Source organism: Camelus bactrianus, chromosome 12 (assembly GCF_048773025.1).
Source record: "Camelus bactrianus isolate YW-2024 breed Bactrian camel chromosome 12, ASM4877302v1, whole genome shotgun sequence".
Classification (NCBI taxonomy): Eukaryota; Metazoa; Chordata; class Mammalia; order Artiodactyla; family Camelidae; genus Camelus; species Camelus bactrianus.
In genome coordinates this window covers 59,691,853-59,715,969 of record NC_133550.1, presented here as the reverse complement: position 1 = coordinate 59,715,969, position 24,117 = coordinate 59,691,853, and the positions used below count along the sequence as shown (strand labels likewise).

At 46.3% G+C, this 24,117-nt stretch overlaps 1 protein-coding gene and 1 non-coding gene across 17 annotated transcripts in view; both read left to right on the top strand.

Moving 5' to 3' along the window:
- RBFOX2 (RNA binding fox-1 homolog 2) overlaps window positions 1-7,121 on the top strand; it is a 239,445-nt gene extending 232,324 nt beyond the window's left edge. For all 16 annotated transcript variants that reach the window (XM_074375455.1, XM_074375459.1, XM_074375457.1 and 13 more), the window contains one exon: window positions 1,546-7,121. In XM_074375455.1, coding sequence (XP_074231556.1) covers window positions 1,546-1,600 — 55 coding nt within the window. In that variant the 3' untranslated portion in view covers window positions 1,601-7,121. The remainder of the gene's footprint in view (window positions 1-1,545) is intronic.
- A 13,743-nt stretch (window positions 7,122-20,864) lies between these two features.
- Window positions 20,865-20,937, top strand: TRNAA-GGC (transfer RNA alanine (anticodon GGC)). Its single transcript has one exon. It is a non-coding gene; the product is annotated as a tRNA-Ala (tRNA).
- Window positions 20,938-24,117: the final 3,180 nt, after the last annotated feature.

The window sequence follows — 24,117 nt, the reverse complement described above, 5'->3', positions numbered from 1 at the left end:
ATGTATCTTTTTTTTTTTAATGTTTTACTTCTGACTTTTACCTACAGTCTAATAAAGATCTAGGAAGGTAATAAATTCAGCCCTTCTTCCATTGCCAAAGTATTAACACCAATAGGACTATCTGGAAATTTCATATCACCTTCTCCATCTGCGTGTGATAGTGTGAAACCCACGGCCTGATTAAGGACAGGAGAGAAGAATGAGTAGTGACAGTCTGTCCAGAATAACCGCATTGTTTGGGAGAGAAAGAAGGGAACGGATTGTTTTGTATCGGCTCAGATGTTGGACAGATGCCTGTGGCGTAGTTTTATTGATGGGTCTTAGCAAAGATGTCAGGACATAAGATTCTCCAGTTTTCACAGTAAATTCTTCAAAAAGACTTAAGCCTGTTTCACATGCAGATGCCAAAGGAATGTCCCTGCTATTCCTGTCTTCTGGTAGACAGTACTAGAAATTACCAAGTGAATGCCTTACAAAGATAATTTATTAGTAACATTTGTGGCAAAGTATGGTGTTTTCATAGAGGTATACAAAAAAGTCTGTGAGCCTATCTAGAGTCATCCCGCTGACCAAACTCAAATCCCTGCTACAGTATTTTTGTGTTGGCCTGGACACCTCCAGGTCCAGTGGCTGGGACTCACTGGCTACAGCGAAGACTGGCCAGTCCCCAGTGAACCCTCCTCATGCCAGATGTCCTCTGCCATCCACAGTGCTGTTGGGGGATCTGGGAACGTGGATACGGTGTTTGAGAGGGAGGCAGAACGATGGGTCACAGTCGGGACGCAAAGGATGAGAGAACCACCATTTCTCACACTAAATCTCTCCCGATGAAGATTTGTGGGAGGGTGTAACCGGGTCCAGGGGGTGGGTGATTAGAATTGAGGTAGATACATACAATATGAAGAAAGTGATGGGAATTCCTGAGGTTTTATTTGGTACCAAAATAATATAAGTCCTGTACTAAAAGAATGACTCAAGGAGAGATACGATCCTAGGGAACTTTTGATTGAAAAAGATAAGCCATTAGATAATGATTAAAACAAAGGAATAAAGCCCAGTTAAAACCCCAGTTTTATGTACATGTGTGTATATATGTCGGATACGTCAAGAACAACCTAAAGCTGATGTACTTTATAAATGAGAGAGGACCATGTAATGTGTAAGGTAAAATTTAAGTCACGAGTGTAATGAGGTAATCAAGGAGGTAAACAAGACACGTGCTTTTAAAAATCAAACTATTTGCAGACCTGGTTTTAAACTGTATTGAGTTTCTCTTCTGTACTAATTCATGTAAATAATGAAATGAACAATTGTCATACTCTCCCCTTGAGAATATCAGATCAGCAGTAAATGTGTGGGCTCTGGTTTGAGAATCTCAGGGGCAGAAGTTGGTTTCCTGACCTCATGCGCTAGGCAGCATCTAACCAGTTGCTTTGAAGCTTCTAAGGCAGCTGTTTTCCCAAATCCCTTCTCAGGATGTATGTCGTCTTCTTTTAATGCTTCTCTCATCAACCTTTTAATTATTTTTGTCTTTAATCACTGCAGGCGAGTTTATACCGAGGTGGCTACAGCCGATTTGCCCCCTACTGAAGTGACGTGAGACCCCTGCAAATGGGACAGCCCCCCAGTTCATGAGGCCTGGCTATTGCAATATTTACTAGTAGAGGAACTCTATAGCAAGATGAAGAGGAAAAACAAACAAACAAACAAAAAAAAAACACAAAAAAAGAGAGAATACTTTTTTATACCTCACTATGTTCTTTGAATATGTATTTTTCCTTTAAATTTCTGCCTTTAATTCTTTTGTTCCAAAGATTGTGCATTTTTTTTCTTTTTTCTTTTTTTTTTTAAACTGTGGTAAAAAAAAAAAAAAATAATGCATTTCCATGTCTGTATGTCCGTGCTTAGCTCTTCTATCAATCACAGAAGAGGCAGTTAATGAGAAAGGAGAGACATTAGGAGCTGATAAATGCATTTGATCAGAAATCAGCAGACAGAATTACCAAAGTGTATCTGGTACTGACTGTCTGGGGGACAGGCGGACGTGGAAGGGGTCTCTGCGGCAGGATATTCTTCTAGACTTGAGCTTCTGGTCTTTGGCAGGCAGTTCTGACTGGCTGTGGCTGGAATCCACAGACAGTAGGGATTGTGCTTGCAAAGCAGGAGCATCAAAAAGACACTATCCTCTCCTCTTCCCTCCTGACTTCTCCATTCTTTTTACAATCATCTTACACGCACAGCCTGAGACAGTTGGCATAGTTTTTGGAATTATAGTATTAATATTTCCAAACATGCGCTCAGACTGTGGATAATAAACACCTCATTAGGAAACCGGTCTCAGAATGAACCCTGGAGTATGAAAAAGATCATTCTTTTCTTTCCTATAACCCTAGCATTCCTGCTGGGCTTCTTCCCCTTTAATGGAACCACAGCTTAGCTCATCTGTCCTTTTACTAACCCCTTGCTCTTTTGTCCTCAAGATTCAGGAATTTAGGACCCAGGGACAGAAGAATAAATAGCCAGTGGCCAGATTTCTCCCAGGTGTCTGGGGCACGGCTTGAGGACGGGAAGTACAAATTGTCCAGAGCCAATAAAACAGGCAAGGATGAGAAAAGGGGTGTCAGACGTCTGACAAGGCACCCTGGTACTCCTGACCTTTCTCTTGCATCAAAAAGTCAATACAAAGTATAAAACATGTAGTAAAGCCTCTGCTAGCCGAGGATAAAGCACCGAATCCTAGATCAGCTGTCCCTGGAGGTTTCGGTGAGTAGGGCATGTGAGGGCAGGCAAAGGCACTTTGTCCGAGCTCCAAAGCCATAGGAATTTTCATCTTCCAGAGCCGTAACAAGTCACTTCTCTGTCCACAGTCTGGAGCCCTCGTGGCCATTCCACCCAGCTTCTCGTGATCCTCCAAAGGCACCCAGCTGAGTGAGCACCTGGACCACATGGTCCACATGAACACTACGGAACATAAAATAGAACCCCTGTGGTTGCTCCCCTCCCGGACAGGAAGCAGGGTCTGAAATGGCAAGGGTCTCATACGTTGCCAGAAAGAGTCAGGTGGTGGCCTCGGCGGTGAGTCACCGCCCCTGCTGCTGGCTTCGATTTTAGATGTACATTATCAAGGTAGGGGAGGAAGTGTCTCTCCTCTAGCTGTTAGCTGTTAATGATCAAGGCAAAGGTCCTGCAGCATTTCCAAAATGAAGGCATTAGAAAACAGAAGAGCACGGTCTGTTTGGCTCCCTGGTCTATTCACATTGGTACTAGGGTGAACTTTCACCCGAGGGACAGCTGCTAAAGGGAGTAATTCAGAGACATGGAGCTTCTGGTCTGTTATGGGTTTGTTTGGGTTTTTTGCTGGTTTTTTGATTTTTTTTTAAATTTACTCCTGCCTCCACATATGTTCTTGACTGGTATCAATTCACGTCCCTGAATTAAAATGACTGACGTTGGACAGCATCAAGCATTCGTTGTAAGCAGAGGGATATATCGGTGGAGACTGGCCTGTTGTGTATAATACATATCTTCTCCCCCTTCAGAATTCTCTCTCTTCCTAATAACTGGGAGAGAGGCTGCCCTGAGACTCGGGTAGACATCAAGGAAGCTAGAGGCCTCGATGCAATTCTTACTGATTCCGGGGAGGACCGCCCAGAGTAGGGACGCGAGACTGCCCAGTCCATTAGCCATTGTTAGGCGCGCCCTCCCCAAGCCAAAGTGTGGTTTGTTGCTGTTCAGACAATTTTTGTTGCGTGTATATAAATATTTTAGTTGGGGGGCGGGGCGAAGGGATGTGGGGCTTTCACGGTTCTAGGGAATGGGGGCAGGGAGGATTTTTTCTTTCTTTTGCTTTTGTTTTGAGGGAGAGCTTGTACTGACTAAAGAAACTAAGAAATTCTGTGTCATGTTCACATTGGGGCCATTCTCACAAATGGCAAGCCGCTCCTCAGTGGAGACAAGGCCAGTTCTAACTGGCTGTATCCAGAGCAGGGGAGGAGAATAGGACAGTAAGTTCAAGCCTTGTCTCCTTTTTTCCGGGAAGAGGTAAGGATGGTGGGAAAGGCAGAGAAGGCAGCTTCCACAGCCCTCGTAAAAGAGGCAGAAGCCCGAGCTTTTGTGCATTTCAGTTCAGCTGGTTCTGGCTGAGGACTCCGCAGGCAAGCTCTGTTTTCCAGGGGGCCTCTGCTGCGTTGCCAGGGGGGGCTTTCATACTGCTTCCTTCAGCTCCCTTCACTAAGAAAGACTAAGTCGAGTTCTGGTTCTTATGAAAGGGCCTTTGGTTTTCGGTGTCAGCACTGAGAATTGGGGCTCCTGGAGCACCTCAGCTGATGGTATCCACGTCCCCATCAGCTTTTGAACTTTGAGACTCGGTTTCATCAGAGGCAGCTTCCTCAAAGCATCAGTGCTTGTGTGTTCCTGACTCTAGTGCCCTTTGGACTAAGGAACAGAGTCAGAAGACAGTTTGGCATCTCATGAGTGTGTTAGAGGATGCTGGCTGATAATTCCAAAAACCTTACCGATGCCGAATCGCAGTGTGTGAATGATTCCGACGGCTTTACTGTGGGTCATGATGCGGGCTTCTGTACTAAGCTTCTTGCTCTTAGAGGCTGGGCTCCTTTCAGGAGATCTCTAGTGAAAACCTTTATCTGGATATCCCTGTTTCAGCCCAGAGAGCTGTCCTTAGATCTTTTCCAGAATTCTTATTACATAGTTCAGCTCCCACTCACCAAGATCAGCTGTTGTGATTCATCATTTTTAAGGCTCTCAGGTTTTACCAAACCTCCCATCACCATCACCCTCCAACAGCCACAGTTGGAATTGAGCCAATCTTATTTTTCCTTGAAAAAGAAAGGGCCTGGGGCTCAACTCTTAGTTTAAGGGGAGCTGGTGGAGAGCTATTCAATAGAAATCAATGAGAGCAGCCTTTCCTCAAAAGTGTGACTCCTCAGGGGCTGAACTGCTCTTAGTTTAGGTTCCGCCTTCCTAGAGACATAGCAGACAAGCCGGTGAACCACCACCACCACCAACCCCCTGTAACCAGTCACATAGCTTCCAGGTGCGAGGGAGGTGTAAACTCAAACTCGGGGTGGAAGCAACCCCAGGGGTCTGCAGGAAGGGCGTGATAACCCCCCCACCCCATCCCTCTGGCAGGAGAACAAGGCCAAGTGAGGGACAGCCGGGAGGGCACTGCCAGGAGGGATGAGGGGACCGTCGGGACCGTCCCCTTGCGTCACGTCCGGCCGCTTCTCTGCTGCTTGCGATCCTCCAGCACAGTGACAGTTGCAGAACTGCAGATTTGTTTCCCCCAGATGATAGGAGGAAAGGGACTTGGGGGGTGGGGAAGGGGTAGTGGTGTTTTAAAAGCATAAGTTACCTGTTTGCACTGTTTTAAGGTAGGAAACAATAGTGGGCAAGGTGAACATCAAACGTAAATTTGTGTGTTTTGATTTTGTCATGCTCTTGAAAATGTTTGACCGTTTGTAGTACCCACCAGTGAAACTTGATTCTCTGTTGCATAAAACACTATTTTTTTTGGAAATGTTACTGTCCAAAAGCCTCTTCCCTCCCTTTCCCTCTTCCTGTGTACTTCCTTCATACTTGCTTTCTGATCAACCAGGCAATAGCCATCCAAGAGCTGGAGTGCGAAGCAGGGCCCTTTCCAAGTAGACTCTGGGTGTCCTGAGCCCGCGTGTGCCCTCTGGTTTAGTGAGTGCGGTCGAGTCCCCGGCACCTGTCTGAAATAAGGCTTACAGATGAGGCTAAAGTGAGTTCTCCAGTTCCCGAGTCAGATGCACTAGGAAGGAGGAGCGAGGGGTGGAGGGGTCCCTCGAGCATTGCCGCCGGCTGTAGTAGCTGTGTTCTTCTCCACGTTACCGGAACTGTAGCCAGTTACAGTTTACTCAGGAAAACGGTAGATCAATTCAGCCATGGTAGTGCTGGTTGGCAGGGATTGGTAACGGAGAGAACTGCTCATCAGCCACGACTCAAACTTGCCTTTAAGGAGACGGCCGGCGGGGCTCAGCCCTCTGTCCGGTGGTCACACACCCGCCGGTGTGGTGAGGGCTCAGCTCACCCCGGCAAGCAAAAAGGGAATGTCGATTCTCTTTTCTCTGCCCACCCCCGCCCTTGTTACCAACACCAGATGCCCAGGGGGTACATAAGTTTTTGAATTTTTTAAAAAAATTTTTTTGGTTTGTTTTTTCCGGGGACTGATAAGTGCTTTAAGCAATGTCTATACCCCATCCAGACTCCCAGCTTAGTCGTTTTCTGGTTTATTTCTGTTCACAGTATTTTTGTGTGTGTGTGTGCTTGTTTTGGCAGCTCATTTTGGCTGTATTATATATCGAGTGATGAATTGATCCTTTTTTTTTTTCCCCTAAGGGATATGATTTTTTTTTTTCCCCTTGTGTTATAATTCTGCTTGTGAATAGCTGGAGCAAACCTGGGGCTGACACGTAAGCTAGGGCTGCAAAGTGCTGAGAGCCGGTTGAGTTTCCTTGTCCCTGACAGGCTGACCTACCTGAGTCTCTGAGCTTTTCAGTCCAAATCTTTGCAAGGCTAAAAATGCCACAGAACCTCTCCTCTTCTCCCCACTCCCCATGGCGGGGACGGAACCATCCCTCCTTGCAACATGCCGATTCTCCAGCCCCCTCCCGTCGCCATGGCAAAACAGGTACCTTTGGGGCATGGGGGCATCACCTGGGATGCTTGTATAACTTGACCACCTGCCTTTTCCCCCTCCCCTCCCCGCCCCCCAGAATCACTTCCTAGGACACCCGAGCTGCTTGCCCAGGGTCCTGTTTCCCTGCAGACTCCAGAGAAGCACCCAGGGCTTTGTGACAGTCTCTGATTCCCTTCCCCTCTCGCTAAGACTCATATTGTATAGTAGCTTTCAGACCATACAGTATTCATTGGGTTACTCTTATTATCAAGTAGCTGGAATTGTGAAGGTCGGAGTAGTTAGATCTTTAGCTTTTATTCCTTATTTTTTGTATTACTATCCATGTGTATAAATTATTGATCATGTTGCTGGCTTTTATAAACTCTAAGCGAAGGAGGAGCACTGCCCCTGCCTTTGCGAATGGTAATGAAGCACTGTTTTTAAATAAAAGAGAGAAACACCATTCTGGCCTGCGCGTCTTGATCCTCGGTGATCGCTGTCGCTTCCCTCTGAAGCTCAAGGGATAGAACTTGGATTGGACTTTGGAAGATGGGAAAAAGAAAGAGGGAAAAAGTAGGGAGTGGCCCCAGTGCTGCTTCCTGGCTCTCCGTGCTCCCGCCTCTGCAGTCTCCTTCCACTTCCCCCCTCCCTCTCAGCCTCTCCTGAGTCCTGGCTGCCACCCTTCTCCTACCTTGGAAATGCCCTCGGGGGGGGGGGGCGCTTCCCTGCCTGGTGGCCTCTGTCTGGCTCCCGCACCCCAGGCTCCTGGGCCTCTTCCTTCTTCCCTGTGCTTCTCAACCATCCCTCCTGCACTGGCTTCTCCGCCAGTAATTGCCAAATCTCTGAAATTCCCCCTAGATCTCCACCCCACCTAACGTCACTCTCTCTGATCATGGCCCTTCCCTGTTTCCTGGAGGGAATGGAGGCAGGCACAGGGCATCTGCCCGAATGAATTCTCTGTTCCCAAATCTAGGCTCTCCTCAAACTCGCCCTTCTTTCCTGTTCTCCCGGGAGAGGCAGTCCTCAGTCAGGAGCTGACCCTACACCTGTGCTCAATCTGGCCTTTCCCACCTTCTCAGGGCCTTTGCTTTGTTGTCCCTCCCACAGGGAGCTAAGCTTTTCCTTCTACTCGTCCGTCCCACGTTTAAACGTGCAAATGATTTTGCAAGACCCCAGCCCTCTCCCTCATGACAGACTTCTGGAATAAGCTGCTGCCCCTATTCTGACTGCCTCCTCTTCGCGCTGCTGCGACCTGGCCTCTCCCCGCCATGAACCTGAAGCAGCCCCCGTGTGATGACAGCAGATGGCACCTCCCGGTGTACTGACCTGACCTCCGGCACTGCCAGGCACTCCCAAGACCTCCCACTTGCCTGTGGACTGTGACAGGCCGGGGGTAGGGGGCCTCCACTGCTGCCCGCAACACTAGCTCCAGGGTCTGGCCTGGTCCCCCTGCCTGGCCTCCCTCTTCCGTCTCTTTCCCAGCAGCACCCACCGCCTAGTCTGCTCTCCGCAGCCACCGTCATGACATCAGTTGGACCATAATGTGCTTCTGTACAAGACAGCCCTAGTCGGTGCCAGCCCTTCCCGGGGCCCCTGAGGCCCTGGACACCGAGCTCCCTACTGGTTCATCCGTGGCCTGCCTCCCTGTACTAGAACCTGAGAACCCGGAGATCAGCAGCTTTGTTCTGTTCGCTCCTTTGTCTCCGGTATCTGCAACGTACAAGTGTTCAATAAATCCTTGTTGAATGACTTTTCTTCAGTCTTGTATGTACAGTGATACACAGCTCCTACCTGCCCCTGCCCTCCCTGTATCGCCACCCCGAGTGATGAGAGCAGATGCTGAGAGCCCTTCCCGCGTGTGTGCTCACGTCATCTTTGTCATCTTCCCGGTGGCCTGGGCAGGTGATGGGTGGCCGCCTCCTTGTCCTGCCGCCTGCGCTTCTTGCTGGGTGTGTGGGCAAGCGAAGCCCTGACCGTGCTTTCCCCAGGACATTTCTGGACTGGCGACTGTAGCGAGTAACCTTGAGGAATGAGGGGTGATGTACCCCTCGGACAAAGAACGAGCTTGCTCCCTACCCGTTCTGGAAAAGGTGGCTGCCCCTCGCTCAGGGTTCCTCAGCCGCAGCGCACACCTCCCGGTGCACAGCATCCATCTGGCCCATATCCCCCTCCCCTGTCCCACATGCTGACGCCCGTGCTGCCCACATGACAAGTCCTTTGTCTCTGACCCAGTCTCATGTCTTCTGCCAGAATCCATGCAGCAGCGACAGGCTGACAGCTTCTGCAGAGGGAGACACCACACTCCAGACCCACCAGCATTGTTACCCCACATTAAAGATGAGGCAGCCGAGGCCCGGAGAGAAGAGAGAACCTGCCCGTGGTCAGTCCCATAAGTAGGAAGTGGCCGAACTGGGGTCCAAGCCAACACAGGCCATGCCCTTCGCTTCTGACCACTGGTGCTTCTCCAGCGGAAACTGCAGACACCCGAGAGCTGGCACTACACCCTGTCCCTGGCTGCCCCTGTCCCACCCTCTCGCTTAAATCATCGTGTTTCCCAGGTGTTAGGCGTCCCTCTGCTCTGCTCCCCTGAAAACTCGATGTTTTCTGCCTAATGACTCAGAGCCATAACCAGAGTCCATAAAGCTCTAGTTTCAAGTCCAGCTGCAGTCCCACAGCCCCTAAAGTTCAATATGTTGACATCTTGCTATCCAAACCTCTTCATTTCCCTCGGTCAATAAATTGGACAGCAGTTGGCAATAACCATGTTAAAATCCTAAAGAGAAAAAAAAAAAAAAGAGTGGGAAAAAATCTTGCTCAAAAGATGTGTTCCCACTTTTGTCTTGGGTCGTGCAGAATGTTGGTCACTTTTCGATGTTCTGTTGCCCCATTCTCCCTGAGCCCAGCGCTGCCACCCCAGACCTGCTCCCTGCTGGCGCCGCAGGATTGCTCATTGGTGTGGGGCATCCTACACACGGACGCACACGCACACATGTTGGAATTGGGTCTAGGAACGCAAAAGACTAGGCTTCTTGTTTTCAGCTGTTGATGACATCCTAGGAGTGGCCTTCCATGAAGACACATTCATTCTCCCAAAAAGGTGGAAAGGAAAAGGGAAAAAGAACCAAAATTACCTCTAAATAACCAGAGCTGCAACGTGACCTTGATCTGCTTCCTTGCAGTGTTTTGTTTTTTTTTTTTTTTTTTGTCTTTCCTACACCCAGGGTTGAGAGATGTGTTTCTCCCGGTTTGGTTTTAAGTGAGAAAGTGTATATACAATTTTCATCCTGCTTTTCTTCACCTAACTTGATAAAATAAACATTTTCCCTGTTAATCCAATTACCATCTCTTGTAAACATCAGTTTGACCGTTGCACAGTGTTCTCTCAAGTGGATGAACAGTTTGTATTTAACGGGTCTCCTGGTGTTGGAACATTTTAACGGTGTCCCGTTTTTCCACAATTATAAATTCTGCTGCAATAAAAGGATACTTCCTCTCAGGAATGGCTTTTCTCAAATCACCAACTTTTCCTTGCAAGGCACTGGGACTGTAGCTCAGACCTCAGTCGGAGCCGTAGACTCCGTGACTGAGATTCCACACATGTGTGACTGTGATGAGTGATGGGGGGGTGGGGCGGGCAAGGAGGGGGTGGAGGAGTCTCAGAGTGTAGTTGACTTTGAAATAAAAGGCTCTTTTTGTTTGAATTATAAATGTACTGTGCAGTTATATACAGTTTGGAAAATGCATGTGTTCTGAATGTGTCCCGACATCCGTTTGAATTCATGTGAATATTTCCATCCTCTTGGTCCCCAACTCCACCTGTACACACAGAAAATCTGGCCTCTGCCAAACTTCCCTTCCATCCCAGCTATTTCTGGCATCACGGGGGGGGGGGGGTGATTGGGAACCACTGCAGGTCTCCCTCTGTCACTGCTGGGAGCAGAAGTTTCCCGAGCCTGAGTGTCCTTGGTTAAAGACTAGTACTGTGCATCTGACAGACCAAGGTCCCACGGAGACAGCTGACCAACTATGGCAAAAAGGAGAAGGAAGTCGTGTCCTCACTTCTGCAGTGTAATTGGAATCTTCCGGAAGTGTCCCGTGAGCTCCCGGGTATCACAGGGCTGGCGAGGTGGTGCTCTCTTCACATACCAGGTCCTTACCTGTCTAGTTCCTGCCGGGCCAGCATGATGCCCGGCACAGAGGTGCTCATCACACGTGTGCATCAGATAACTTAATGAATGGCCCCTCTGGTTGGAAATGCACACAGGCAATGGGCAGAGAGGGCTAAGTGAGGAGACTGGCAGATGCCAAGGCCCAGGAATGCACAGGGTGGGGAACAGAATTGCAAGGCACCAGCTCACCACCAGGGGCTCCCTCCCCTCTCCTCACAGCCCGCCCACCCCCATGAGGGGCTCGCACAGCACCCCTTCCTCCCCATCCTCATGTCATACCATTGACCGCTCCTTTTGCTAATGGCTTATCTGGGGTCCATCCCCCAGCTGTGCCCCCACGATGTATTAGAGCAGAGACCGTATCTTTTCCCACGATATCCTGGTGACAGCCAAGGGAAGAGGTGGGCAAGACCCTTTGGAAGATGAGTCCTCTGTCTCAGTTTGCCCCTTAAATCCACCCCTGGTTAAAATGAAGCTAGAACATACACCCAAGAGCACAGTGATGCGGTAGAGCGAGAGGAAAGTGCCTCCCGCCTTCATGCAGTGGCTCCCAAGCTCAGCAGAACTACTTGCAGAGCCTTGCAAACTTCCCAAGTCCGCGTCATGTCCCAGATCAATTAACTCCTTGTCACTAGGACCCACACTCTCGTCAGTATTTTCTGAAGCTTGCCAGGTGATTGCAACATACAGACAACTTTGGTAACGTGTCCTGAAGTCCTTGGCCCCTTGTCTCAAGACTTAATTAAAATCTGTTGATGAACAAATGAATGAATGAGGGGAGGCAGAAGGGGCAAGGGGCAAGATAGAGGTAGGGGGGTAAGAAGTACAACCTACTATGTATAAAATAAATAACCTACAAGGATGCATTGTAGGTTTCCCTAGATTACAAGCCATTTGGTGATGGAATTCGCATAAAAACTCAGGACTCCAGCTTCCTGGAAGGACTCCAGTCTGTTTGCCTCTTCTGCTGGTTGAGGACAATACTCCCCTGAGAAAGGAAGAAATCCCTCTGCCTTCACCCAAGGAGGGAAGAGAAGCATGAAGTACACGCACAGGACATCGGAAGTGACCCAAGTACCTGTGGTCCAAGCTGGGCTCATCAGCCAGCAGCAAAAGGAAAGGACTTAGTTTTGAGCCATCTCAGGACTAACAGGAGCTGCAGGAGTCCTTCAAAGAGTGGAAGAGGGACCGGGAACAGTGATGGAAGGCCCAGCCAAGGCCATGGATGCATAGAATAGATCATTCCTGTCCTGAAAGGGCAGGCAAAATGCAGTCTGCATGAATTATGAAGATGTGATCATTTCAGAGCCTGGGGTAGCGCTGCAATTAATTTTACAGAACATCATGGACACCTCAGCAATCGACGTACAGCCTCTGTGAGGCAGCGTTGTCTATTTTGAGTATTTCACACTTCAGCCCGGGAGTCTGAATGCCCAGGCAAAGGCCATGGAAAGGTAAGTCCCAGCAGTTTGAATCTTAAGGTAAGACCCAGACATTCCCAATTCTTGGGCAAGGATGTAGGAAGGCTGGGGAAGGAGTGTCCTGGATTGGGGGAAAATGGAGCAAATTCTGCTTCTAGGACTCCATCATCCAATAGACCAGGTGTTTGGACACCTGTTAATGTGCTTACCAAAGGTTTTAAATTTACTTTGCTAAGGAATTTTTTTAGGAAGATGTGTAGATATTTTTTTGTTGTTTATAATTGACACATCTCCAAATGCAAATGGAGGCAAGTGAGATGGCATGACCAGCTCGTCAGCCAACTCTGTTGGGACACATTCAGATGCTTCGTAGCAACAAGATCTGAATATTAACCATCAGATTTCCTTCCCTCCTTTCCTCCTTCATGCCGAGTGCCAGGTCTATACCAGACACTGTCTAGATGCTGGAATTTGGGGAGTGGGATAGCAGCCCAGTCCGTGCCCTCACAGAACTCATGTCTGGTGATCAACCCCACCGCCAGCCATCACTTTCCTAGGATTACCTTCCCAAGCCAGTTCTATCCATCATCTTCTCCCAGGCCTGTGACTTAAAAGAGCAGCCAGTGTGTTTCTTCTCTAGTCATCTCCTTCCAAAAAGGTTTAACGATGCCCTGGGAAAGTAGATTATCTAATTATTAAATTTGGGAATAATAAAAGCAAGCTCAGACTACATCAAAAATCTTAATGTTTCAAAATTTTCACATTCTTTTTGCCTAAGGATTTTATCCAAACGATTAAACTATGATAATACTCAGTGCTAACTAGGATGTAGTAAAACTGGTCATCGCTTAGGTTACTGGCGGCAAAGTAGATTGGAGAAGGACTTTTGCAATTTTTATGTTACATATTAAGGCACAAAAGCCTTCTGATGGGCATCCAATCACCCAACAACAGGCATGAAGGGGACCAGGGCCGTGCTGTTTAGAATACTGTAAACTCAAAAGCAAGTGAGTAATCGTTCTGTCCCTCCCTCTACCATCTTCGATCCTGGCAGGAGTGTCCAGTCTCTAGAAAGCCTTTCTAGAGATGAAGAGTTCATTGGTTGGTTAGCTGTTTGTTTTAACCAGGTAGGTGGGGGGGGGGGGAGCAGAACACGACACCCCAAAAAATGCTGCTTTGGTTATTTGATTATTGATGAGTTTGAGCTGCTGGCTCATGAATCAGCACGGGCAGAGAGGCTTTCTCTGAACATCCCTCATCTGCCCAAAGACAGACCCTCCAAAGGGAACACAACGGGCACAGACTCCCCTCCCCAGGAGTTTCATCAACCAGGAAAGATCGACTCATCACAGGAGGGGAGAGAAGTTGACCCCACACCCAGACAAACTTCGTCACAAACCATTCACTCCCCGCCAAGAGGTCCACCTCCCCCACCCCCTTTCCCTATTAAAATGGTATTGAAGACTGAACTCTAAGCCACCTTGGGGAGTCACAGATTCTCCCCTGGGCATCTCCCACGTGCACATGAGGTAGATGTGTTGATACACTTCTGTCTGTTTTCCTCTTGTGAATTTGTCTTTTATTGCAGGGGTCTTGGCCGGCTGAGAACTCAGGAGCGTAGAGAGCAAACCCCCATCACAGACAATGCTGCACAGTTACCCTCGTTTAAAGACTCTTTCCAATATTGCAGCTTCTTTTGTTGTTCAAAAATCACTTTAAATATATTTTCAATATGATTATACAAAGATCACCCCCAGAACCACCACAGCATAAATCAAGGCTTTATTCGTTTTATTCAGTTGTTTTTCCAATGCCCTTTCTTTTTCACGTCTTCAATTACCACCTTATAATTGTGTCTTATTTTTTAAAACGTAGTATTGCAGGGAGGGTATAGCTCAGTGGTAGAGCGCATGCTTAGCATGCACGGCGTCCTGGGTTCAATCCCCGGCACCTCCGTTAAAAAGGAAAGAATGAAATGCAGTATTAAAAGGCAAATATTTTTCATATTGCTACATGGTTGTCGTAAGGATTTTTTGAGGACTCTGTGCTTTTTCAGCAAGAGGGGATGTGCCTCGTGTTTATAGAAACAATCCCTTATTGTGACCCGTTGGGGTCTTGATGTTTTTGTCACCCGTGTGAGTCCTTCATAGAGCGGCACCGGCTCTCCTGGGTGCAGCCTCCGCTCTGACCAATGGCCCGGCCAGTGGTCGGCCCCGTGGCCCCCTCTGCTCTCTGGCTTCGTGCAGGAACTCCCTGCAGGGGCTGGGGGGCTACCTGTCTTTCTACTTACACTTGCTGAAGGAAGTCACCTGCTGCCAATGTGGGCCATTGAGAAAGTCCCAGGATCCATCCTGATTAAATCCAGGGTCTGCTGTCTGCCTACCCAGCGACACGTACGGCTTCCCAGGACTTCTGGTTTTCATGTTTCTTTTAAGAACAATTCGTTGTTGCTTCACATTTCATGCTAACATTATTTCCTTGGTAATTCAAATTGTTTTGAGGCCATTGTGAATAACATCTGATAATGCTGTGTTCTCTAACTTGTTTTATTACTCGACAGAAATATTATTCATTTTTAATGCATCCCTTGTGCTTTGCTGAACTTTTACTGATTGTAATAGTGGTGGGATGAATATTTCATGTGTACCGAAGGCTGGTTTTCTTTCCTACTTTTTCAATACTTATTTTTCTGGTTTCATACTTTATTGGGTTAGCTTGAATTCTTAAATTATTTAATTTTATGAAATTGACTCTAGTGATGGCAGCTGGTTCACAAAAACCACTCCTCTTCATAATGAGGCAGTCTGTTTCCTTCCTGGATTTAAGTATTTTCTTAGGAGTAGGTGCTGAATTTTCAGACTCTAATGAGATGGTCATAATTTTCCTTTTTTATTTATCCCATGAATATGGTATATTATGTACATAAATTTCCATACATTGAATTATCCTTATATGTCACAAAAACCCCAACTTTGTCACTGCAGATTTTTGCATATGTCATAGATTTATATTATATTTTCAGGGTGTTCATCTTAGAGACGTAAATGATAATGAACTATAGTTGTCTTTCCTTGAAATCAAGGTGTGTTTTTTATTAGTGTTATATTTGCTTCATGGAATATACTCACTAGCATATTGCGTTTTCTATTTCTGGGACAATTTATGAGGCCTGAGAATGGCTTAGTTTCTGAAAGCTTAAAAGAACTTATAGTGGGGAGGGTATAGCTCAGTGGTGGAGCCTGTGCTTAGCAAGCACAAGATCCTGGGTTCAATCCCCAGTACCGCCATTAAATACATAAATAAATAAACTTAATTACCTCCCCACCCCCGTCTGCTGCCAAAAAAAAAAAAAAAAAAAGACAAAAGAACTTACAGATTTCCTTATGTTTGCCCCATCTTCATGGGATGCTGTTTTGATTTTTTTTTTTTTAAGTCTTTAATGTGCTTAATAAATGTGACCCAGCTTCTCTTCCCCTCCTTGGAACATGGCTCTCCCATGCCACCTCCACGCCTATTCTTTTTTGAAGACTTGAGAAGTAATTTTTAAACCAAAAAAAAAAAAAAAAAACCCTTAACATTTCAAGCAGCACTCGGTTCTCATTTTCTGTAAACAGGTATTTCTCACGAAAAGGTGCTTCACGGAAGAAGAAATACAATGGCCAATAAATACATGAAAAGATGCTTCACATCGTTAATAGCTAAAAAAATGCAAATGTAGATCTCATAAGACACCCTTTCATTGATCACATTGGCAAAAGCAAACAGAACGAAAGCATCCTCTGCTGCTGAGAAAGCAAGACGGGCGGGTGCAGCCTCAGACACTGGGTGGGAGCATAAAAGGATCTAATCTAGGGGAGGCTGACGTGGAGTCTCTCCCAGCATAAAAAGTACACATGCCCAAGACAGCATCCTCCCTCCAGAAATTCACTCCACGCAGACACAATGGCACGTCCCCAGGGAAACAGACACAAGTTCCTTGAAGTGGTAGATAGAAACAGAAGCAATCTGAAATGCCCACGAAGGGAGACTGGTTACCTTAAAATATACCAGTATAAAATAAAGGCTGACGGACCTGAAAAAGAACAAGGCTTTTCTATAGGAACTGACCTGGAAAGAGATCCAGGATGTATTAAGTAAAAGAAAAAAAGCTGAAGGATATGATCTTGATTCTCTTTAGAGTATTAAATATGTGGTACAGGACGAGGGGGAAATTCTGGAAGGAGGTACAACAAGCGGTGAGCAGGCTTAGCTTGGGGGCGGGGTGTTGAGTTTGGGGGCAGGGGACCCACACGAGCCCCTTTTTCTGCCTGTCTTATTACACTTTGTTACAAGAATCACATGCTGCTTTCATAGCAAAAACAATAAGGTGAAAGCAATAAAGAGACATCTTTATCACGTTTCTTTTATCATTATAAAGTCTCCAACTTGTCTAGAAGGGCATTCAGTGAAGAGAACACTGGAGCACCTAGGAAGACAAACGTTGGATAATTTGTTATTAAATATTAATAGTGTCATCTTCTTTAAAATTTACATGTGGCAAGCTCTTCTCACCTGTTAGTGTGGCCTTTTGCGGCGCTGTATTTCAGGATCGCTCCTTAGGCAGAAAATGATTCTAATCTGATTTTTCACTCAGCTTGATACCCTTTACTTATTTATGCTATTCATATTATTATTATTTATTGTCATACTTGTTCCACTCGGATTCGAGTCACCTTACTTTAGGAATTCTGCCTTTTATTTCTTTGCTCGCTTTTTACATTCTTCACAGACAGGCCCAGTGACTAGGTTTCAGCTGATGTCGCAGGCGGTTTAGTGTGGTGGCCCAGAACAGCTTCTCGAGGGGAGAAAAGCCTCTGCTTACTTATCAGCACATACCTGGTAAATGACAAAAGCTGGGGACAGATTAGAATAAGGGCTCGTAGTTCAGAATGCTACGTTTCTGACGTCTAGAATGATGTTTGAGTGGGGAAAGGTATAGCTTAGTGGTAGAGTTTTTGCTTAGCATGCACGAGGTCCTGGGTTCAATCCCCAGTACCTCCATCAAAAGATTATATATATATATATATATACACACACACACACACACACAAATAAACCTAATTACTTCTCCCCCCCAAAAAATTAAAAATAGAACCGTGGTTGACCAGCTCCCCTGTCCTGGCCTAGAACAGATCTTGGGGGCGAGAACTCTACTTGCCTTCATCGGGAAGGGGTGCGGGGGAGTGAACAGGTCTAAGGCAGGGAATGCAGAATGAAGTCTTCAAACGCTGGGGGCGGGAGACCCCTTGGACTGAGGCAGGAGTGCCGATCCCCAGACATGGGCCTGGTTCCTTCCTGGAAATACTTTTCAGACTTTTGTGATGTATACACAGGATTCGAGTGAAATCGACCCCCGACTGTGTTTCATCACTTTCCGAGCTAGTTTCTCAAGTCCTCCTACTTTGTCTTCCATCACATTTCTGCAGTTAAAACGTATCTTCTGCTGGGAAAGTTCAGAGTAAATCTCGCTGCCTGGGAAGCAGCTTGCTTTGCCTCACTTCTCCTAAAGAGGGCGTCCTACTCCTCTGGTTTAGCTGCCCTGACACCGAGGAGCCACTCTGTTCCAGGCCAGCCCGGGAATGCGTGGGACCCTCGTCCCTCTCTGCTCCTTCCTCCATCCCCGAGGAGTGGCCCAGCTCCTCTGCCTCCCGCCCGCCCGCATCTCTCCTCCCTCCTCTGCCAGAGCCCCCGCGAAGAAAAGGCTTTCTTGGACCAAAACCACATCATTCAATCCACTTTGCCAGAGACTCTGCTCTGGAGATTCAGGCCTGAGCCAGGAGATGCGCTTCCTGATTTTCCCATCGCCCTTGTCTCCTGTGCACATACCTCGGTCAAGGGCCGCTGAGTCAGGCGGCGTGGCTGGACCCAGGCCACATTCAGGCACTGCTGGGGGTCCTGACTGCACAACCAGATGATGACCTCCTAACTGACCACAAAAGCCTGCTAGTTGAGAGTCCCTGCGTGTTCTGCGTGGGGAACACAAACGTTGAATCCAGGTCTGACTATATATTCTGATTTTGGTTCACAAAATTCGGTGCCTGTAGCTAAGGGACCCGGCTGAGATGTCTGTAATCGTAGGAGGAGCGTAAGCAGGGTCTCATGGGAAAAGGGCACGGGTGGGGACGTCGGACCCTCACCTTCACTTCAGGAACTGGGATCACCCACAGTCAGGGCCCCGTCACTCCCCCGTCTCCAGAGTCGCCCTCTGCTGGCCGAGACCGTGCACTGCGGTCAAGAGAATTTCCCAAGGAAAGGGGAGGGTTTCCCGGGTGGACTCCCGCCAGTGCTGTAGTCTCGGTGTCTCTGAGGGCTGCTTGGCGCTTCTCCCTCTAAGGGGACAAGGGGTCCTGGGCCAGAAGAGACGCAGCTTCATTTCTTAAGGAAGAAAACAGACCCCACAGTCATTCCGAGAGGCAGTGGCTTCATACGGAGCTGAGACCTAATGACTCAGACCTGGGAGTTTGTAAACGTGAAGTCCAAGGAAGACGGTGGCTGCGAAGAGGGAAGAGAGCTGAGGAGGAAGCCCTAGGAGGGCCTCCCTCATACAGGGACCTGAGGATGAAAGGAACCCTTTAAAGGCCCTCTGAGGAAGTTGCCCAAGAGGCAGGAGAAGCAGAGGGGAAACCAAAGTCTTTTTCCTCTGATGGCAAGTCTCTTTCCTATCTCCATTATAATCTGACGATGCTCAGAAACTCAGGCAAGAATTTCTGGTGAAGAAGAGTGGATCACATCATTAGGGTCTCTTCTCTTGGCAATTATCCAGAGCAACAAAGGAAATGGTACACCTATCATCTATCAGAAAGTAGGAAAAATAGTAAAATTGATGAAAAGGATGCCAAAAGCAAAGGGAAGGAACAGGGCTTTCGGAGAAAAGGAGGGAGAGGACGCCAATAATTACAGATTTTAAGAAAAAGTGCCTTTTCAAGGGGAGGGCATTCCCCAAGTGCCAAACTAAAGCCTCTTTTTTAAAATAGTAAGAATAAATTTTTCACTCACCCTGGATTGGTTCCAAGAAGCAGTGACTATAAAGCTAAATGAGGAAACACAGTGAGACAGGGCATGTTTGTAGGAAGCAGTTTGTCTTCGAGACAGAAAAGGAGAAAAGGATATGCATTGTGAATAGTCTGAAAACTGACCCACTCTGTTGCCTGCAGAGAAATAAAGGCCGAAAACTCACGCAGAAAGCCCTAGACCAGAAAGAACACTTCTGTGAGCCTAGAACACAGCCCAGGCTTCTCCCCTATTTGAATCTCCCACAGAAAGCTGGCCCATGAGAAAAAGCAACAAACACAAGGTCTCCACACACAAAAAAATATTAACCCAAGAACAACAAAAAACAACAAACCCAACCAGAAAATGGCCAAATGACTTGAACAGGCATTTCTCCAAAGAAGACATACAAATGGCCAATAAGCAGATGAAAAGATGCTCAACATCACTAATCACTTAGGATAATGCAAATCAAAACCACAGTGAGACACCACCTCACACCTGTAAGGATGACTATTATAAAAAACAAAAACCAAAAAAACCACAGAAAATAACAAGTGTTGACAAGACTGTGGAGAAATTGGAACACTTGAGCATTGCTGGTGGGAATATAAAATGGTGCAGCCACTGCCAAGGGTACAGAAGTTACAAAAAAAAATTAAAATTATAATTACCAGGTGATCCAGGAGTTCCACTGCTGGGTATATAACCAAAAGAATTGAAAGTAGGGTCTAGAACAGACATTTGGACATCCGTGTTCGTATCAGCATTATTCACGATACCTGAAAGGTAGAAACAACTCAAACGTCCATTAACGGAGGAATGGCTAAATAAAAAGTGGTGTATCCATACAGTGGAATGTTATCCAGCCTTAAGAAGAGATGAGATTCTGACAAGGCAACTACAAGGATGACCCTTGAAGACATTACACTAACTGCTAAAAAATGATTAAAGAAGAAAATTTAGGTGATACAAATGAACTTTATTTAACACTTCATGAAGCAGACAGTGACCATTGGGATAACTGCAAAATGGGGTGGAAGGCCAGAAGCTTCTATATGATAAAGAACAAGGAAGAGAAAAACAGAAAACATCTGATTGGTTGGGGCCCCACCATCAACCTTATTTAGGGTAAGAAGAGCCAGAGTTGGCTTGGTGTCTGGAGTTCGGATGACTTTCTGGTCAAGTGGACCATTTACAGGACAAGGAAAGTTGTCAAAGTTTCGGCTTGCCAACATGGCACCTGAGGCAGGAGTAGTTCCACCTTGAGCTTAGAAATTTATTTTGATATAACTAAGTGAAATAAGGCAGTCACAAAAGTCAAATATTGTATGATTCCATTGATCTGAGGCACCTAGAAGAGTCAAATTCATAGAGATAGAAAGTGGAAGGGTGGTTATCGGGGCTGAGGGGTGGGGGGATGGGGAGTTAGTGTTTAATGAGGACAGAGTTTCAGTTGGAGAAGATGAAAAAGTTCTGAAGATGGATGGTGGTGATGGTTGCCTAACAATGTGAGTGTGCTTAATGCCATGGCTAACAAGTCAACTTAATGTTATATAGATTTTACCACAATAAAAAAAATAGTGGGGAGGGTGTAGCTCAGTGGTAGAGCACATGCTTGGCATGTATGAGGTCCTGGGTTCAATCCCCAGTACCTCCATTTAAAAAAAAATTTTTTTAATATATATATTACAAGTCAAAAAAGAAAGCTAGTAATAACAACAACAAATACAAACGGCAGATAAAGAACACTCACCAGAAAAGTGAAGCCAAAAAGCTGATGAAAATTGTGAACAGGTATCTTGCAATTAATTTTTTTAAAGTTAGTGAAGCAATTTCCCCTACAACACAGGATGGTAAAATGGAGATCTGAGAAGGGAAGGTACAGAAAGACAAACTAGGAAATTAACTGGAAACTGGTGGAAGCTGAGGAAAGAGAGAAAAGTAAAATCCATCACAAAAGTAAATGCTTCTTAGAATTCATACATGGGAAAAGAGATACGACTTAAAAAAAAAAAAAAACAAAAAAAAAAAAACAAGTAAGCAACACCAAAGACAGAGATGAGGAAAATGAGCAAAATGAAGTGAAAATGAAATGCTAAAAAGGATCAGCAAAAAATGTATGAAATAAAGGCAAAACTCCAACACTATGCTAATTGGAATCTCCAAAGAAGAAAACTCAGAAATGTGAACAGAACAAATATTTTTAAATAAAGTGCAAAAAAATCTTTCTAGAAATAAAAGAGGAAATGGTTACAGAATGGTACCACCAGGCCACACCTAGCAAATTTACCAGACCTGGGCCCCCGTGCTCACTGGCTTCAGACTCTTCATAACAACCCTCAGCAGGACAGCAGAGCTACAGAAACCAAGGATGGAAGTCTTCAGAGAGTCTCCAATGGATGTTCGTTTTGTAATCTTCACGTCCCAGGATGAATTCTGGCATGCTATTAGTTCTCAGGAAAAGCTCTTTTGATCCAGGAGAGCTGAGACTGACTTTTTAGAATTCATCTAGAAACTGATGAAGGTTGTATCTTTTCAGCTTTGTGTTCAAAATCTGTTTACTTTTTATGTGTTCATTATAAGAAACTCAGATACTTCAGACAAGCAGTTTGATTTTAGACTAATTCCTTTAAACTTTAATTTGCAAGATCAAATTTCAGTATTTCTCCCTGGGCAATTTGTAATGGAAGCGGGTACATACGCAATATGGAGTTTCTTACTGTTGGTCATTTACTCTTGGAATATTTTTGTGCTAAATCTTGATCTCTTTGCAAAATCTCTGAAGAGCTATATTGAACACGGCTTGGTAGCTTTGGGGACGGGGGATGGGAGAAGAGAGTGTACTTTCATCTCTGGTTAGAGCAAGACGTTGGGGTTAATTCATGTTTTGATCTGACAAATTTCAAATCTTCTCAGCAGCAAACTTTCTGCTGCCCAGCAGTAGACCCAGGGTGATTCAGAGAGCAGAAGTGATTGCTACCCAGGGAGCAGCCCGCTGAAGACAGCAGGTTTGTTCTGCTAGACGGTTGATTGCCACCTGCTGACCATGAGCTTATGGTTAAGTCCAATGCTTAATTAAAAGAAGGTTAGGAAGTAATGGAAGAATCACTAATTCCCTGTTTCCTATGGAGGGATTCCACCCAAGTACATGCCAAGCCTCTCGGCATCCTCTTGCTTACCAACTCCATGGAAGAATGAGTGAGCAACATGGTAGGCAGGTTGGCCAGAAGAAGCCCTGGCTGGGGACCTGCCGACCCTCTGAGAGCATCCAGGATGCTGTGCTCCTAGCACAGGGTGGCGGGAGGTTACTGAGTACTGCACGTGGCAGAGGTGGGGGGCGGGGGGTATGACCATCTAATTCAGGAAGGGAGTAATAGCAAGCCAACTTGACCGGCCAACCCAAAGCCACTTCCTCCAACAACTTTAATCAAGCTGATGTCATCCCACCTCTCCGACCCCTCGTCTACTCCTTCCCTGGTTCTGAACTCAGGTGAGAGAAAAAAGGCGCTATTATTAGGCCCCCACAAACCCAGCTCATCATTCAAATTATCTTCATCTTTCTTATTTTATTGTCTACATCAATGCTGTCCAATAGAGCCACAATGCAAGCCACATATGTAATTATAAATCCTCTCTCATCACATTAAAAAAAAAGTGAAATGGATTTTAAATTATTTATTATTTTATTTATTATTTTAAATAAGATAATATATTTTATTTCACGCAATATCTAAAATGTTATCATTTCAACATGTGATCAATTAAAATTATTAATCCGATAGTTTATGTATTTGTTCACACTAAGTCTTTGAAATCAATGTGCATTTTACACGTACAGCATATCTCATTGTGGACTTGCCACGTTTCAAGTGCTCAGTAGCCACATGGCTAGTGGCTCCCATACTGAACAGGACTAGTCTGCATGGTCTTGAACTTGCCCATCAGAGAGAGGAAGTCTAGTTTTCCACTGTGATTTTGTCTAAGTCAATTATAAGTATGCATTAAGAATATCTTTTGAAATGAACATAACATTGTAAATCAGCTATACTTCAATTAAAAAAAAAAATCTCTCCCTTCATCCCGGTTCCCCCCAACACACACCTTTTCATCTTCTTGAGAGACGAAGAAAGGGTTCAGATTGCTTTGGAATATACTTCCCCCCAGACTGCTATTTCTTTGAAGGTAACATTACACGTTGCCTAGAACACAATGGCCTTTCTGTCTTCTTTTGGTTGAAAGTTAGATTTTAGACCTGAGGTTGTGTGATTTCTAGCTGATAATAGCTTGCATGTTTCATCACAAATTCAAGAACCAGCTGAAGCGTATGGTTGGTAAGAGTGGGCCTGGACCGGCTGAAATGACACACAGAGGCCCCTGGAGGCCACCCCCAGCTTGTCAGGCGCTGAGGGATCTGGAGCTGGGTCCGAGAGGTTCCCAAAGCTCCCCCCTCCCCAGCGATCCTGGGGTTCAGCGAAGTGACTGAGATCCCCGATTTTCCTGCGGTGTGGGCGGACGGGTCAAGAGCTGGACTGTTGACCCCTGTCTGCTGCAGTCACAGATCTGAGCACGGGCGGGACAAATTCTCTGGCCACTCTGGAAGGCCCAACACTTTGGAAGAGCTCTGCACTGTGTCAGTTGTGGCACTGAGGGGCATCTGCTGGCAAAGGCTCCCCTCTCACCTGGGCATGTGAATGTGTGTATCTTCCTCCTCTTAAGAAACACAGATCACACCTCAGAACTGATAGGTTTCCCAGGATGCCCGACCGACCGTGGTGGAGGGGCCTGGAACGCCTCAGGGGCGCCCCTGCAGAACCCCACTCAACCCAGAAGGGCGAGG